The sequence below is a fragment of the Rhipicephalus microplus genome, chromosome 7 (genome assembly GCF_043290135.1).
Source record: "Rhipicephalus microplus isolate Deutch F79 chromosome 7, USDA_Rmic, whole genome shotgun sequence".
Taxonomy (NCBI): Eukaryota; Metazoa; Arthropoda; class Arachnida; order Ixodida; family Ixodidae; genus Rhipicephalus; species Rhipicephalus microplus.
Genome location: NC_134706.1, coordinates 19,304,407 through 19,322,783, shown reverse-complemented (window position 1 = coordinate 19,322,783; position 18,377 = coordinate 19,304,407). Strand labels below are relative to the sequence as shown.

Genomic DNA, 18,377 nt, shown 5'->3' with positions numbered 1-18,377 from the left:
GGCGAGGGAGAGAGTGACGTTGCCGCGCACTGCGAGGGAAGGCGTTACCTACGTGGCATTTACCCAACACCTGCGGCGAGGGAAGCGTGGTGCGGCGTGTTGGCACGGAGACACGGATGGACAGCGTTACGCAGGCTAGTCAAAGAGCTGCTTCGCATCTAAAAGCTCACATCGACAGTATTGACCCGATGAATGCAAATAATAAATGTCAGTATCTCAGTCGGAATCGAACCCCAGCATTCTGCGTGGCATTCACGTATTCTGCCACATAGTTACGCCAGGTCTCGGAACTGCTTTTCGAAGGAACCCTAATGTTCGTGGAATATCAATTGTTGATGCAGTGCTGGCTATCTAATTTTATAAACATTACACTTCTACTCCTTTGATACAACCGTCACGTCGGGTTGAGGTCAATTGAAGTTTCTAGTCATTATCTGCATTTGATTTATGTAGGAGTTTCCAGGGGGCTGCTATCCTCGCGAGCACAAGTGATAGGTATAGCTTACCTATAGTGGTGTCTAATACTTACGTTGCTGTTGGCGTTTTAGATGCGGAGCAGCGTATGGTGGAGTCTAGCCCAGTGTGCTGTGTCAACCCCTTTACCACGCATGCGCAACTGCTGGCCCGAGTATTGCGAGAATGCGCTCACGCGCTAGCGTGTTCCGGCCTAGGTGAGGGGCTGGGTAAGACGCTGTGGCCTCTCCCCCTCACCCTCTCTCAAAAATCACGTGATGGCGTCGGGAACGAGATTCTGGAGACGTGCGATGGACACACGTGCTCCCGCGTCGCGTGCTCCGACGAGAGTTCGGGACGAGTAACAGCAACATAAACTACAGTGAATTCGTGGTGTCCTTCACTTGCAAGGACGCGTGAACATCGGGCAAGGTGTCCGTGATGAACGGAATCTTAAAGCGACCCATGCGCTGCTTTTCATGGTACTTATGGTTCCCAATAATAATTAAAATAATAATAATAATAATAATAATAATAATAATAATAATAATAATAATAATAATCGATTAGTCGTTTAACTAAGGGTGGGTTACAGCTCACAGTTTTCACATTACGCGAACAGGCCGCATGGCGTTGGGCTTCTCGTATTCTCTTCGCATACCTGTTCTCCTCCTCCGCTGACTTGTACGTTTGTTATCGCAAGAGGTGTTAGAAATAATTGATTGAGCGATTGAGGAATCGCAACCACCTTATCACATGTTGCGCTTTCTCGTTTTCAGTGCGCCGATAAGGGCATCTGCACTTGTGGCAAGGTGAGTTAGTGGGTGTGTAGGTGAGTGACTAGGAGAGTGTGAGTGAGTGAGCGATTGAGTGAATGACTGAAGAAGGGAGTGAGAAAATGAGGCAGAGAGTGAGTCAAAGTGAATGAGTGAGTAAGCTGAAGTGTGTGAGGCAAAGAGAGAGAGTGCGTCGAAATGAGTGATTGCGTGAGTGCATGAGACCGTGAGTCAGTGTGTGGATGAATGAGCGAATAAGAGGGTGTGAGTGAGTGAGTGAATGAGGGAGAGAGAAGGTTTCAAGTATGTAAGTAATAGAGTGAAAGAGTAAAAGTGAGTGAGCGAGTGCATAAATGAATGTTAGAGAGAGTGAATACAAGTGAGTGAGTGTGTGAGTGGACGAGGGAGAGAGTGAGTGAGCAAAAGTAAGTGAATGAAGAGCGAGGGTGAACGATTGAGTGAATGAGAGAAAGGGTGTGTGAGTGAGGATTGGTGAGTGCGAAAGGGAATGAGGAAGAGAGTGAGTCAGTGAGTGAGAATGTGTGAGTGCATAGCAGTGAGTGAGCGAGTAGACCTGAGTTAGTGAGTGCGTGAGTAAATCAGGGAGTGTGAGTGAGTACGAGTGAGTCCTACTTCCTCTGGACGTCTGAAGAGGGAGTACATTTAACAACGAAATAACGTAAAAAAAGAAAGCAAAGGAGCTCGTGCTTGGACCGTCACGTCAGTCGTCTAATATTTGTATTGTCGCGAGCAGCAGATGACGCTCCGTTTTTTTTTTCTCGAGCACTTCAGTTCAAGCACTTCTGTCTTTCCAAAATTTCAGAAGTCTTTCAAAATAATACCGGTACAAAGCCAATTGTTCTAGTTTAAATTCAAAGTTTCTTTAGACAGACATTACATCGGAGAAAGTTGAAAGTAAGATTGAGGCTACTTGACCAACAGAATAAATAATAAAAATAACTGAAATAGTTTACCGAAAGGGCGGACAGCTTTCATGTGGGCAGTTGTGATTGTTGAGGCACCTGGTGGAGCAGAGCTCAACCACGCGCTTATTTGTACTCGGCCTCCGAGATCCGCTTCGGTAATGTGAAGAAACATGAAGTTAAACCAAGGAGTATACTATGCAGGGCACATGAACACCGACATGCGAGCGCCATTACCAAACATCTCACTGGGGGATTAGGGTCGCAACCGGAATATTTTCTGAACGATACTGTAGAGGTTTCTTACCGCATGACGTGGGCAAAACCCATTTAAGCTCTTAGCACAACTACATACAGATCTCGTACAGCAGTATTCGTGGTAGTCAAACCTCGATATAACCGTAAGAAGATAAATTTTGGTTATAACGAATGAAAAGAAATATAGCGTTGCCATTTGCAGTGACGCAAATTCAGGTCATTGACAAATTTCAGAATTTAATGGTATGACATTTGACTCGATTGTAATGAAGATTTCTTGTTCTATAACTTGTTAGCATTTTGATAAAACAGGCGAATAAGCATGTGTAAGCTCTTATTCGAGGCTGGACCTTCTAACACCTTATCCTCGAGTATGGGAGCGCACTATTATATTTTTACCTGCTCTATACTATTGTATAATGGAGTGAAAATGCGTATGTCCTTCATTGCACTAATCTTTCTTTTTTTTGGTGTCACGGTGCCCAATCAATAGCCAGTCAAGCCCTTGATGAAGAGAGTAATAGCCGTAAGTATCACCTTTCGGGACATCTAAATCTGTAACACAAGTAGAAGTGATCGCGCCAGCCTTGCAGCTGCAGTGTCTCTGTACACCCTGGCAGAAGTAATCGGGTCATAGAATATTTTACAGAGCAATGGGTTAGAGACGGGCAAATAAATTTCAGTTGTGAGTTCAGCGCTGCGTCCCTTCTCTGTCCGTCTCTAACCCGTTGCGCTGTGAATTATTCTACGATGAACAACCGCCAGCTTGCCCTACTCGCGATCTTGCTTCGGAAGCATTGGGACTTATTCTGTTCTTGTAAGTGCCGAGCTAGTTGATTGCATCAACTACCTTAACTTTTGCTGTACTGCACGTGGTGCCTGTGGGCGACAGCCACAGGTCTGCAAGATCACTTATGAGTCGACACAATCGGACTCTTTCAGACTCAGTCTGAGCGAGTCCGAGTTAGTAATACCGTATTTACTCAAATTTAAAAGCAGTGCTTTTTTCAAATTTTTTTTTGTATCTAAAGTCGACTTTCGCGTCAGAACCGAATACCAAAATGCTGTTTTTTTCTTTCTGGAGGTGATGTAAAGCCAACCCTCGCGTTATTTGAGGTCGCGTTGCCATAGAGAAAATATGGTGTTTTGGTTAGACTGAGTTCAAGAGAGTCCATGCGAAAAAACATAATGTTGAGTGAAGTAATGTGTGCGATCGGGTTAGTTCGTTTTGCCTTAGTAAACCGATCAGCTCAAAAATTTTAGACAACCACTCTGAAAGGAGGAGGGCCAGCGCAGACTTTCGACTGTTTTATTATGACTAAAACGTGCACACACACACACACACACACACACACACACACACACACACACACACACACGCACACGCACACGCACACGCACACGCACACACGCGCACGCGCACGCGCGCACGCGCGCACGCGCGCACATATATACATACACGCACACATATATACATACACGCACACATATATACATACACGCACACATATATACATACACGCACACATACACGCACACATATATACATACACGCACACATACACGCACACATATATACATACACGCACACATACACGCACACATATATACATACACGCACACATACACGCACACATATATACATACATACATACATACATACATACATACATACATACATACATACATACATACATACACGCACACATACATACATACATACATACATACATACATACATACATACATACATACACGCATACATACATACATACATACATACATACATACATACATACATACATACATACATACATACATACATACATACATACATACACGCACACATATATACATACATACATACATACACGCACACATACATACATACATACATACGCTACAGAAAAAGGTAAGACCACGTGCTTATTAAAGAACATACTGCTATTGTCCGGGTTTTATCTTTTCTTTGTCGCCGTCTTTATTTGCGCACACCAGTTTACGATGATCTACGGTAATAGCTGGTTTTTTCTTCTTGTGGTCAGAGTGTCGGGGTTAAATAATAAAAGAGGCAGTGTTAGAAAGTAAAGAGCACTATTTCAACGTCATCGGCAGAATGAATGAAGGAGAACTTCAGGGCTCGTTTTTATTAGTTTTACACAACATTCACGAGGACTAACGGACAATGAAGCTAAGGAAAACATTGGTGATGTGTCTAGCAGTAATTGTTGTGCTAATGGGAATAAATTAAAGTACACAAAAGGATAACTTGTCGGTGGCAGGGACTGAAACAGCAGCGTGCAGGTATAGAGAGCCTATCTATTTGCTATTTTCTTGGCCTTACCTGCAACGCTTTACCCGAGGGCCTGCAACGGCGAAGCGCGGCGTGTCGTAGTGAACGTAAGCTTTATAGCCTTGAAGCACTGCGAAACGACGAGCTGGAAGTGTGTTCCTATATTGAAATACCGCCCTTCCCTACAGCTCATGCATTGAGAGAATGTCCAGTACGGCAGCTGTCTTTTTAACCGAGAAACCTGAAAAAATTCACGCCGACATTGGAAAAGAAAGAACATGTTGAAAGTTAAAAACCTGTATATAACACTCCACAACGGAAGCCGCAGTAGTTTGTTGTAGTTTAAGTACACTTGGCGTTATTGTGTTGTGGCAATTTTCAAGGAAAAAATGTAAAAGTATTCAATTATAATCCCGCAATCATTAAGTTACATAGCTGAGGCTGTAATTGAGCGCTGCTATCATTTGCATTTTAAAGGAAGTACTTGTAATCTGTTAATTACTGTCTGTAACGTGTAGGAGACTGCCCTGACATGACACGACCCGACGACTGATCAGTGGCGAAATAGCCATTCTGATGCTACTCCAAGGAGAACTTGTCACTTTCATTGATTGTACGTAGGTGGCGTGAGGTCACACGTGACGTTTCAACTAGGGTCACGTGGCCCTGAGCTGTTGCGATGGAAACAGACGCACTCTAACGACATCCGTTCTGCTCTTGCCGATCGCAGTGCGCCCTGGTGATGTTGCTGACAACCACGGTCATGAATCAGGCGATCAACTTCATGAACTATGGCGTGTCGAGCTTGGTCACGTTGGCGCTGCCTGACAGTGAGTGCATAGAGCTCTTTCCGCGGTTGAACGTGTGGTTTTAATAGTAGTGGAGGCCGTACGATAAAAAAAAAGCGCAGTCAAGTAAGACAGCTTGAAAGCGGAAGCCATCAAGTCGTCTTCCTCTTTCTCATCTTTCTCTTTTCAGTCGCATGCAATGACCTACGCTTCCGGTCGTAAGCCGTCTGTACCTAATGTTGTTTAGCACTGCCTCCAGGATCAGAGGCGTTGCGAGCGATTTGTACACGGTCCCTTTTTTGTGAAAGGTAACACGTGACCGTGTGGCCTGCGCTCTGCCGCGGTAAGGTCCCTAGATGAAACAAGTTCTTGGAACCTTATGCCGCGGCTGCCTTAGCTCCATCAGCCTACAGATCAAGAAAGCTTGTCCGCTTCTGACAGCAAATGTTCATGGTCGTTGTAAATGCGCTGGTAGAATGATCCCACTACGGTTTCGCAAGGGACGATGTCTCCGATAGTGGACGTGCTTTTTTTTTTAATCTATTGGCTGATGGGGCTGCAGGCATCCGCATCAGAGAGCAGGCCACGCGTTCGCGTGTTCTCTTTCATAATAAAGGACACTGTATACCTTACCTAGTTTCACACTGTATCCCTCATCGGCCCACTTTGACTGAGTGATTATGCCATGCCATGACGTTGTCGTACGACGTCAAAAAATTCTGGCGATGTGCGACAGCGTCATGATGCCATACTGGCACGGCATCGTGCCAGGCGGCGGTCAACTTTGGCGTTTTATGATCAACCGAAAAACAAGCGTGTCATACTCTCCTGGCGTGTCCCAACGCCGGCTAGATTTCAAGGCCGAAAGGCTGCCGCAGTGACGTCAGAGGGTGGGGGCCCAGTTACGCCGCGAACGCGGCGGAAAGCCTGTGTTTCGTTCACGTTTTAGGAGAACCAACGCTCCCGCTCTCGCAGCTGCTGCGGCTAGATTGGGCCGAATAAAAGATGTGGAAAAAAAAAAGTCTTACTGAGCGTGCTCAGTTGGGCAACTGGGCCCCCCAACCTCTGACGTCACTGCGGCAGCCTTTCGGCCTTGAAATTTAGTCGGCATTGCGTGTCCCGTCTTTGTGGCACAATTCGTGACGTCAGGAAATGACTCACGTGACGTCAGGATGCCATAAACTCGCGACTGGTCGATATATGAGATATATTTGTGGTGAATTGTCACTCACGCTGCTTTGTCACGCAGTCAAATGCCAGTTCTTCCTTGTCTCGCATAATCAACGTGCGCGATAAACTGATTTCACTTCGTTTTCGACATTTAATTGCGATTGCGCGAGCGGAGATAGAATCGTTGTGGGGGGTGATATCACCCTCTGTGAAGTCGTTTGCGCCTGGTGGCGCACACGTGCGTCGCGGATAGGCCACGTTTCGGTTTGACAACCCTGGAGCGGCAGATGGCGTCGTTCTCACGCGCGTTTACCACTATGAGCATCGTCATTAGGGCTAGCGCGGAAGCGCCAGCAGTGACGCCTGGCGGCGAGGCTGGGTGACCGCACATGAGACATGAGCGGCTCTCCCTCGCGAGTGGCGGCTGGCGTGGTAGTCATCTCATGACAGAGCTCCGCGGCATGCGGCAATTGCGGGTCTTGTGTCCCTAGCGGTGAGTCGGACAACGGTGACCCCGCCGCCTTCGTGTTACCTTCTTTTTGTTGTGTAGATTGACTGTATTGAAATATTTAGCGTGTTACTAGTGATGCATCTTGATTCGGTTGAATATATCGTTAGTGTAAAAATAAACTGAATGAATGTACACGATATTTTGGTTTGTTTCGACTGCGTCTGCGTTACCTGCGTGTGTTTTGAGAGCGTGTCTCATGACGACATCCCGCAGTGTGTAGTGGAAAAGCACAAAATCTTGATTGCCTAAAGGCTTCTTGCAGGCCATGGAGCGTCTCCTCTATTTTACCAATGCCACCCAAATGCGTACGATCTAATCATTCACCACCCTCTCTAGTTCTTTCCCACTCTCGCCCATTGCCTTGCATTCGTGTGTGCTTTGTGGTTATGGGGAAGAGAACTTATGATGCAACATCTCATGATGGGTATCACATGAAGTAATTTTTTGTTCAGTTGGGTACATATCCCTGCGACGGCGTCTTGCGTTTCTCATGTTTATTATGTTGGCAGTCACGCTGGCTGTGCAAAAAGTATGGTGTTTTGAAATAGCGTATCGCCGTTCGTGGCGCTACGCAGACAACCAATGGGGAAGCGTCACTGCAACGCTTATGCATTCGATTCTCAGTGCCGAGGCGGGGACATTGCTTGAACCCACAAAGAGGGAGCATGAAGGAACAAATCTGACAGGCGTATGCTATGGAGTGGGTAACACGTCCGCCACATCTCCGGGGAAAATCACTCGAACGCACGTGAGACGCAAGTAGTGCTGCCTAGAGTTCTTGTTTATGCTTCCTCCGGGAGCAGAGTTCCGCATAGCTGCGCCATCTTGCCTGGCTAGCAACCATAGTTACACGGTGAAGCCGAGCTGTGTTTTTTTTTGCAGGTGTCTTGTTGAATCGACAAAACGTGTCGCCGATCACCAGTCGATGTGCCTGGCGTGTCAAAGACCGGCGAAAAATGACGAAACACTTGCTGTCGGCACTGTGCCTTGGGAGTGCATAAACTTGTTCAGTCTGTCCGTTAACGCAAAGCGCAAAGATGTAGCGTAGTGCCAAATAACGTGCACCGCCGATGCTGCCACGTTGTGTGGCGCCAGCTATGGAGTATAAGCAACAACTCAAGTACACGAAAGATATGTCCTCCGAGATTCCCGGAGTGCATAGTTAAGCCTACAGCATTGATTATTTCAGTATGTTTTTCGAAAACGGTGCCAAGTCCCCGTAAATACGTTTCTGTTGAAGTGTATGAAACTAAAGCAAACAGAAGCACCAGTTAGTAGCTAACGAGCTACAGAGCAGACAACGGTCACTTGACCGATTACAGATGGTTGGCAACCGCTATCAGCGGTGCGGCCATGTTTTCCGGGCGCGGCCTGTGCATGAGCTTCTCCGCAGTGCATGGTGGCTAGCAGCATTTCCAAAAAAGACGCACAACTCTGCTTCTTAAAGGTAGTATATACCGTAAATCTAGCGCTACTCATCATGTAACGTCGCATCCCGACAACTTCCTGTATAAAGGCGAACTGCCCTACATTAAGACGCAATGCACGAACTGGCCCAAACAAAAGCGTTAGTTCTTTCGTTCGTCTTAAAGGAGCAGTATATATACCGAGTGCATGGTTCCTACAGTGTAGTTGACGACACTGGGCCAATTTATTTGCAGTAGCGGACGAAGACGTCTTCGACGAATGGAGCGAACTGGAAGCTGTGGTGTCGCCGCAGTCGTCGATCGTCACGGTGAGTCTACGATTTACAGGATTGGAACGACAGAAAGTGGAGTTTGTGTGTAAGGATTTGGGATAAAAGAAGATGAGGCATGCAGGAATGGACACAAGTGGAGAAATACAGACAACACTGGAGTGAAGCTTCAGTCATCGCTTGCCACGTTCTTGTTGCAAATGCTATACCACGATCGTGGCATGCGTGCCGTTTAGAACAAGAAAGTGCTGGGTGTGTGGTATGGATGGAAATGTTTACAAGACATGTGACATATATATTAGAGCATAGCTCTGTGGTCCCCGTTCCTGAGTTCAGCGACGTTACATTTGTGTTGTGGGTGTAACCGATAGAGCAAAGAAGGGCGTAAGATTCATAATAGTTATTGTTTGGATTTAACGTCCCCAAACTACCATATGATTATGGTAGTGGCCATAGTGGAGGGCTCCAAAAAATGTCTACCACCTGCTGTTCTTGAATGTACACCTAAATCTAAGCAGATGGGCCTCAAGAGATTTCGCTTAGACATGAAGAAACTGGCCCAGCGGGCTAATATATACACGCGTGGTGTTTTAGCCCCTGAAAAAAAGAAAGCTTAGGAAGTTGGCTTGCCCAAACAATGTCATTTGCTTGGTCTGTAACAAGAGACACCAGGTGTACAAGTTGTTTTTGTCATGTGGGAAGTACTATATAGAGCAGAACAAGCGCTGTATTAATGAAAGACTACGTGAACATGACTACAACGCAAGAAATAAACTTTCAGCGGGAGGGTTCCTAGCAGCGCACTGCAAAGGTTGTGGCTGCTCTCCTGATCAGTACAGCTGCATCGTTAAAGAAGCTGAAGCTGCCCCGCCACGGTGCTCAAGAATACTCGGCTGCTGACCCGCAGGTCATGGGATCAAATCCCGGCTGTGGCGGCTCCATTTCCGATGGAGGTGGAAATGCTGTAGGCCCATGTGCTCAGATTTGGGTGCACGTTAAAGAAACCCAGGTGGTCGAAATTTCCTGACCCCCCCCCCCCCCACTATGGCGTCTCTCATAATCGTATGATGGTTTTGGTACGTTAAACCCCACATATCAATTAAAGATGCTGAATCTATAGCAGAAATGGGAAACTTGGGCGCGAGTTCACCATCAATTGCCCTGACGGATAAAGAAATGATGTTTCTTGGAATGACACCACATGCTAGATGATTTGGATCTATAAGGTGGATGTGAAGGGCACGAAATAAACAGTTGTAAGTTCAGCGCCTGCCTTTCTATACTCGGCGACAACTTTTCTTGGCACTGGAGCGAAGGCTACAGAACCAAATCGTGGCCATCCTACCATTAGAGAACGTAGTTCCACAACAGCGCCCGTATTTCACGTGAAAAAATAAAAGTTCCCCTTTTATTTTATACGTGAAGCTATTTGAGACTGGACGCAGCTCCCACCATTAAGATAGTCGTACTTACTTTAACCAATTCGTTGTGGCTTCGCGTGTTTAACGCGCGTGAAAGTCCCGCTTTTTTTACGTGCACCTAAAACGCTAAGCGGCTTCTCCGTGTACATGCAAAGCTTAAGGTGCGTCCCCGTCACTTTCCACAGCGTTACGAAATGCGCGCCAAAACAGACTACTTCGCGAAGTGCTACATCTGCAAAAGCTCCGCCCCCTCAGCTTTCCCTTCAGTGAAAAGAAAAGTTGTCGCCGAGTATAGACATCTTTGTCGCCTTTCCCCTTTTCTTTTCATAAGTGCCGGGCTAATACAAGCTAAATTCAAGGAAACCATCTGTAGATCACGGAGGTTTGATGTAGATGCGAAGCAGCGGGCGCTAATGCTTACACTGGCAGCGACGTTCGCGCTAGAACGCTCATCGCGGCGTTTCGCAGGAGAGAAACCTAGGAAGGCGCAAAGCACGCAATGATGGAGCGATGTTTCCTACGGGGACATGTCGATTTCTATTAATGGGCAGCGAGAGACAGAAGACTCCGATTGGACACAGAGACTCGCAGTCCGCTTTTAGTTAACACGCACGCTGCGAATTTTTATTAGGTAGCTTTAGAATAGTGCACTGCGAGCCCTTGCGGTGCGGTCGCTGCCACTGCGCATGCGTCGTAACGCGAGTCGGCGTTCGCGGACCGCACGCAGAAAATCTGAAATTGCGTGCGGCGATCGCGGCCCACATGTGGCCCGCAACGCTGGTTTCGAGGCTACGGTGTCACTGTGATCGTGCGTTGCGGTGCAGCAGGGCAAACGCTATTCTAAAGCTCATATGGCGCCCGCAACTCCCGCAGCGCTTGCAAACAGTATTCTAAAACTTCCTATTGTTAAACGACGCACACGAGAAATCTCCTACACGCTCTACCTTGCAGGTCAAGATGTGGGGCGGCCAGTGAACTGTTGTGCATCGCGATCAGCTGTTTTTTTTTTCAATAAAAATTCAATAAACGACACTGCGTGCGTCAGCCTAGCGAGGCGACAAAGGGGGAGGGGAGCCGCATGCGCATTGGCCGTGTAGACGCAGACGGCATGGGTGCCTAGAGGAGGGGGGGAGCGAGCGTAGGTTTCCAGACACTCCCCGCGTCAGCGTTGCGAGAGAGAGAGGGCATGGGAAAGGAGAGGGGACGTGCATATGCGCACCGGGGATGTTATTGCCACTGGGAAGGATGCCTAGGGTAAAAGAGGGGAGCGAGCGCAAGCAGGTGGTAGGAGAAAAGTGGAGAGAGTAACGCGCAGCTGTTCGAGAGAGGTAAGGAGGAGAGGTGCGCATGCGTAGTGCGAGTGCGGACACCGCCGACGCCGCGGTACATAGGCCCGAGAAAGAAACGCTCCGCATCTGAAATTTCCCAGTGATGCTTCACCTGTGAACGACAGCCATGATTGGGGGTTCCCGCTGTAACCACAAGAACTTTCTCTGCCAACGTAAAGGCCGCACACATTAGGAAAGGTTCATTGTTATTAGCTGAAACATTGGGTATAGCTAAGCAGCAATGTCAGATTACCCAATGAGATTTACAGAATGTTTCCGACCTAAAGCTGAGACACCAACATGTCTACATGGGAAAATCTATAGACTCAAACTTCTCCGTAAAAGTATACTACAGTATGCTTTTACGGAGGGGTTTGAATGTTGGGTTGATAATTTTTGTGTTCTGTACGTTTTAAAGCTAAACAAACCGTGTTACAGTCGACGCATACATATGGAAACGATTGAGTTGGTGCACGCGATGTCTCATGGCCTTACTAATGCACATCGAAATCTACAAAAACAATAAAGCAACAGCTTAACATCTCGAAACGGTGGCGAACACATGCTTAGGGGAGATAGTCTATATGCGGCCTTTTTTGCCCCGCAGCCACCGACACAGTTGACGAACGCCACCTGTCTCGCATTCGAGGATGGCCTGTCCGGCAATGTGAGTGATGCTTGCATCAATTCTACGCCACCGCAAAATTTTTAATGATAGTGAGCAATTGTTGACCTCGGGATACGGTTGTTTCTAGTGTCTGCGAGAAGCAGCGAGGTCGGCGATATTACGATCAGCGTCGCATTGACTTTCCGAATACGTTATCGCACAGACAAGGCCGATAGAGTGAATGCACCTTTGAGTAAAGAGCGTAACAGATAGCGGGCATTCACGTGTGCTCTTAGCGCTTGCGCATCATGTCGAAAATGTTGTCACTTCTCTCATTTGTTAGGCATTATCTTGTACAGGAACCAACACTCGCGTGAAATCTTCGCCGACACTCACCGCTATGGCTACTAGCTGCGCGTGCTAACACCCCCATGTTTAAATGCACATATATACCCCACAAAGTGGACGGGAGTGGGCGTAGGGGATGATCGCCGCTGTAGCTCAGTCGGTAGAGCATCGACCGGGTTAATAGAAGGTCGCAGGTTCTCACCCCGCCAGCGGCAAGCTTTTTTTTTTCGCCCACCTTTGTTACTTCACGTTTACATTGCATGATCACTTATAAGATTATCTATAGTTGGCTTGGATTTTTTGTCTGTTGTAACTAATATGGCGTCTGAGAAAAGGGGAAAAAATCACCATCCTTCACCCAATTCTTGAGGCAGTTCAAAGACGTGTTGGATCGAGAAAGGATGCGAGAGAGAATCAATAGGATGGACTCCGAAGAAAAAAAAAAAAGGTGGCCCTTACCTTCCTATAGACTCGGGAAGACGCACGAAGGACAGCGCAATTTTGGTTATTATATTTTATACCCATGTTTACGGCAAGGGACGGCAGTTAACACCTAAGTTTCGCAATTCGTACATACTGTTCAATTCTCTTTGATTCACAGGAGCCCGAGTTCAAGTCTCTTCTGGTCAGACTTGTGGTAAGCGTCATCTACATTCGTTTGTTGCTCTGATTGTGACCCGAGTTAACGAAAAGCACTTAAGCTAAGTTATAGAATGGTGGCCCGACGCACGGTATATTGCAGTTTTTCCCTCTCCGCATGAAAATAAAATACAAACAGCGTGAATGCTTCTGGAGTCTCACCGTAGGAAATAGTTTAATGAACAAGTGTTTTTCCATCATTGACATACCGGGACACTGGCTTAACGTGATGCACCTTAGCGTGGTGGACGTGACACTAGGCAAAGGTAGCACGTAGATGCAGCATTGCCTCGTGTTTTGTTGTATTCTTCAGTGTAATAAAGGGACTGTATAACGATAGCACAGCGAGACATTGGGCTAATTGGCTTTGCACGATTAAAATACTGCGCTACAGTTTACGGGACAAAAGAAGTCGGGGAGGATGCGCGTTACGAAGTGGACACTTCACGTGCTTTCCCGAGGGAAAACAAAAATGGTGGGGGTAAACTAGCATTTGTAGAAAGTGCAGTCAAGGTGAGAAAGAAACCGCTCTTTCGCCTTTGTACTAGATGTGATTTAGGTGCTTTTTGAAATGCTTTCGCTCGTCGTTTTTAAAGCAGCAGGCCAGTTTCACTACCCTTTATTTCCTCCTCACCCGTACAGCTGCTGCTGATCGAACTGGTGAGCATGAGCCTGGTGATGGCCGTTCGAAACCGCGTGCTTCCCAGCTACGAGCGCCTCCACGAACTGGCCACGTCGCTCCTCTGATAACGTGGCACCCTGCTATCTCACGCTACGGGCTTATCTACTGCATCCTTGTCGGCCGTTGCTCCGTCCTTTTTTCCATGACCTCCTAATCTTCTATGCTTCCCGCAACTCCCCTGTCGGAGATCATCCCTTCCCTGGAAACTCGGAACTGTGTGTTCGTGCACTAATCTCGCATTACCGGCTTGTGCATTGTCTTATCTGTTTCATGGCATCATCCACGCACCCTTCTGCAGCTTATCTCGTGCCACAGGGCTTCACTGTGTTGAAGACTCGCCACGTCTTAGCCGATACAGCATCTATGTGTGTGTGAACACTGCTCCTGTAACCTCTGAGACATCAAAAGTTTAACTCAAGAAACTGAACTGGTACTGATGTGACATGTACCGCGTAGCTGTTGGGAAATCGAACAAAAGCGAGTTTTAAGTGACGTCACAAGACTGCTTTGGCGTGGAAGTCAAGGACTTGAAGGAATCGTTCCCTGGTATAAAATAGCCAAAGAAAAATTGATTAATAATTCATTCAACTTTGTTCATTTTATGAGTGGTTTTTATTACTTATATTGAGGGTTTAACGTCCCAAAACAACCATACGATTATGAGAGATGCCGTAGAGGAGGGCTCCGGAAATTTTGACCACCTTGGGTTCTTTAACGTGCACCCAAACCTGAGCAAATGGGCCTACATTATTTCCGCCTCCATCGGACATGCAGCCGCCGCAGCCGGGATTTGATCCCGCGACCTGCGGGTCACCATCCGAGTACCTTAGCCACTAGACCACCGCGGCGGGACTATGAGCGTTTTTTTTAAAGCTTGATGTGAACAAATGTAGCCGGGGAGCTTTGCCGATAAATTTCCTATACTAACAACAGGTGCTATCCAATTGGTTCGATAATGCATGCAAACAAAAAAAGTGGTTAATTATTATCTCGGGGAATGAGTACACATGTGAGCTAAAATGCGCAATCTGCTGCCGTATAAAAATTGCTTCGAATTTAATGAGACGAGGGTTGAAATTGTGGCCGAGAAATTTCGGAGTGTATTACAGGCACAGTTTGGTAGTTCTGTCCACCTTATGCTGTTCCGAAGCGTTGGAATACCCATCGTTTGATATGGTCTAGGTTGAACACGAAATAATGCTTTTGGTGGCTCAGCGATAGAGCCATAGATGACGTGTAACGTGACGCCCAACAGCCAAAAGAAAATAATGTTCCACACTCGCCGTAGAAACGATGCGTTGTAGAAACTAATCGCTGATGCCACGGTCATGATGCATGACTGCACTTTACAAAGAACGCTGTTAGAGGACAGTGGTAAATATAAAAGGCACATTTTTAAAGCTTACAAAGTATGTTACCTAGGCGCAATGGAAATAAAAAAAGAAGGAAAAAAAAAGAGACCCCGGTGCAATGGATAGCGTGCCCAGTGTTTGTTGTCGCGGACCCAGAAGTCATAGGTTCGAGTCCATTTCACAAATATTTGTATGCTGATCATTCATATTTTTCGGCGTCACTTCCGTGACGGAAATGTGTTCCTTGGTCTACTCCAGCGTAAAACGCTTTCGTGTATAAAACACGATGTTCATTTTGAATTATTCACACTGAATTGTTCCCTCCGAAGGCAGAGAGCACGTTTATGGATCGTAGGTTGTGATTAAAATGGTATTCGATCAATGTGGGCCTTTCCTTTTTACGCATATCTATACCTGTGTTTTCCTTTGCACTAAGCGTTATGTGTACGATGTGCGCCTAGCTTCCTGGGCATTCCTTTTTAAATTTATTGCGCTGCAGTAATTATGGAATCAACAGTTGAAAGTTCGCGCTTCCCTTTAAGCCTCTCCTCGTTATATCTTTGCGCGAAAGTTTGCACTCGCCTTGAACGCTCCCCTTTGTATGATTGCGCGAAATGGCCGTGCCTGTGGCCTATAATTGAGCATGAACCGACTGCCCCAGTGAGGTGCCCTTTTAGACCTCAAAGGTTCAGTCTAGAGTTTTTCACCGGTAATAAAGCCAGCCACAGTAAAAGAAAAACCTTGTATTGCTCATTGATTGATATGTGCAGTTTAACGTCCCAAAACCACCATGTAACTATGAGAGACGTGGTATTGGAGGGTTACGGAAATTTCGACCACCTGCGGTTCTTTAACGCGCAACCAAATCTGAGCACACGGTCCTACAGCATTTTCGCCTCCATCGAAAATGCAGACACCACAGCCGGGATTCGATCCCGCGACCTGCCGGTGAAAAACCTTGTATGCATGACAACACTTAATAAATCGCTATAGAGATATCGTATGCCTAGTGCGTACTCTAATCAGGAGTGCATACTTTTATTGCGTATTGTGACTCGAGAAGTTTAAATTGTGGATTTTTTTAGAGTGTCTCAGCTTGGGTCGAACGCGCGTCTACAGCACATCAAAAGAGCGCCACAGTCATGTTTCACTGCGGCAGATGACAGGCACGAGTTAAAGGAAAACAAACACATACACAACGAGACACGCTTTCTTATTGCAACGGATTCAAGAAAAAGGCGGCCTGACAACAGTTAAAACAATAACAACTGCAACTGCATGATTAAGAAGAAAAATCTACTGTACGCGAAATTCGTGAAAACAAGGCACCATAACGATCTTTCGGAATTCAAGCGGTATAGAAATTTTGTAACGAAGCAACTGAGAAAAACTAAGGATGCGTAGCACTCGTGGCGACGTGCTTTGGCGAGAAATAAATCAGCTTCTAAATAGAAGTTGCTCTCGAGACAACGCACTTGAGTTAAACATAGATAACAACATAGTAAAAGGTCAAGAACTTGCTAATAAACTTAACGTGTACTTCACAACGCTGGTGTCCTCTGATTTATCAAACCCTTCTCGTGCCTGTAATAGTAATTACAGGGACTTTCTAGGTGTGCCAAACATGAGCACTGCATATTTTTTAAACACTACTCCTGAAGAAGTATTGTCTGTATTTATGTCACTAAAAAACACTACTGCTCGGGACATAGATGACCTACAAATCAGGCCTATTAAAGCAGCACTTGATCTTTTGTTACCTGTTCTTACCCATCTGTTTAATATCTGCTTATCCACGGGAGTTTTCCCAGAAAAAATGAAGCATGCGAGAGTTAGTGTCTTATACAAATCTGGTGACAGAAATATCTTTTCTAATTATCGTCCGATCTCCATACTTCCTGTTATATCTAAAGGGCTAGAGAAAATCTTATATCAACGTGTCATGTCTTTTTGTGAAAAGTACTCTATATTATCACCGCATAAATTTGGCTTCCGATGGGGCATGTCCACGCAACTGGCTCTCCTCACAAAAAAAGAACTCATACTTAACTCATTTGAAAAGAAAATGTTAACACTGGGTGTTTTTATTGGCTATTCCAAAGCTTTCGATAGAATCAACCACGAAGTACTCTATGCAAAATTGCGTCATTATGGTTTTCGGGGAACCCCACTTGACTTTCTGCAATCTTATTTATCACAAAGAAAGCAATCTGTAGTTGTAAGTGACAGCCAATCCTCCCTGCTAACCATAACGTCAGGTGTACCTCAGGGCAGCATATCGGGGCGCCTACTGTTTAATATTTATATAAACGACATAACAAGTGTCAGCAAATATGTGGACTTTATAATTTATGCAGATGACACTAGTATATTTTTTCGTGGTAATGATTTAGGTAAGCTTGCATACTCGGCCAACAACATTCTTAACGACATCTTCATATGGAGTACTGCAAATTATTTAATGATCAACACAAAAACATCCAAAGCTGTGGTATTCGCACCGGTTCAGAAGGCTGTCTGTCGTGGTTTGGATATATATCTCGGGCCCGAAAAAATTGAGGTTGTCAAAGAAGTTTCATCATTAGGAGTAATTTTCAATGAAAATCTTAATTGGGACGAACACGTTAATAAAGTAACTAGAAATATAGCTAGGACGTGTGGTGCTCTCTCTAAACTTCGACAGATACTTCCAGCAAACATTAAACTTTTACTCTATAATACGTTGTTTTCATCTCACATAAACTATTGTAGTCTAGTGTGGGCAGATACATCTAAAGCAAATCGGAACAAAATATTTTTACTGCAGAAAAAAGCGATTCGTCATATTGTAAACGTACCATACGACGCACATACAAGTCATTTATTTAGAGAATATAAGATTTTACCGATCGATCACATACACAGTTTCAACCTTATTATGAAACACAAAGCTTGCTATCAAACAACGCTTGTTTTCTTAAATTGTGTAACCTCAGAAAAAATGCACAATCCTATTATGACATTCGGAAAAGGCCTTCCTGGTTTGTTCCTTATTCGCGAACTAATCACGGTTTGAGAAGACTTGAACACTGTATTCCAGCTTGATTTAACATGTTTGAAAATAAAAACATCAACATATTTAATATACATAAC

At 45.7% G+C, this 18,377-nt stretch overlaps 1 protein-coding gene across 1 annotated transcript; it reads left to right on the top strand.

The window, feature by feature from the left end:
* Window positions 1–2,907: 2,907 nt before the first annotated feature.
* On the top strand, window positions 2,908–14,420 carry LOC119179354 (uncharacterized). Its single transcript, XM_075868056.1, has 6 exons — window positions 2,908–2,936; window positions 5,434–5,533; window positions 8,834–8,907; window positions 12,225–12,284; window positions 13,174–13,209; window positions 13,854–14,420. Exons 1-6 carry the CDS (start codon window positions 2,919–2,921, stop codon window positions 13,956–13,958), a joined length of 393 nt encoding a protein of 130 aa, XP_075724171.1. The 5' UTR covers window positions 2,908–2,918; the 3' UTR covers window positions 13,959–14,420.
* The last annotated feature ends 3,957 nt before the right edge of the window (window positions 14,421–18,377 follow it).

What these genes read in the sequence shown, in the direction of transcription:
- LOC119179354 (XM_075868056.1), top strand. An exon ending in CACGTTGGCGCTGCCTGACA is followed by an intron (nt 5,534 to 8,833) that starts GTGAGTGCATAG and finishes ATTTATTTGCAG; the next exon opens with TAGCGGACGAAGACGTCTTC. An exon ending in AGGATGGCCTGTCCGGCAAT is followed by an intron (nt 12,285 to 13,173) that starts GTGAGTGATGCT and finishes TTTGATTCACAG; the next exon opens with GAGCCCGAGTTCAAGTCTCT.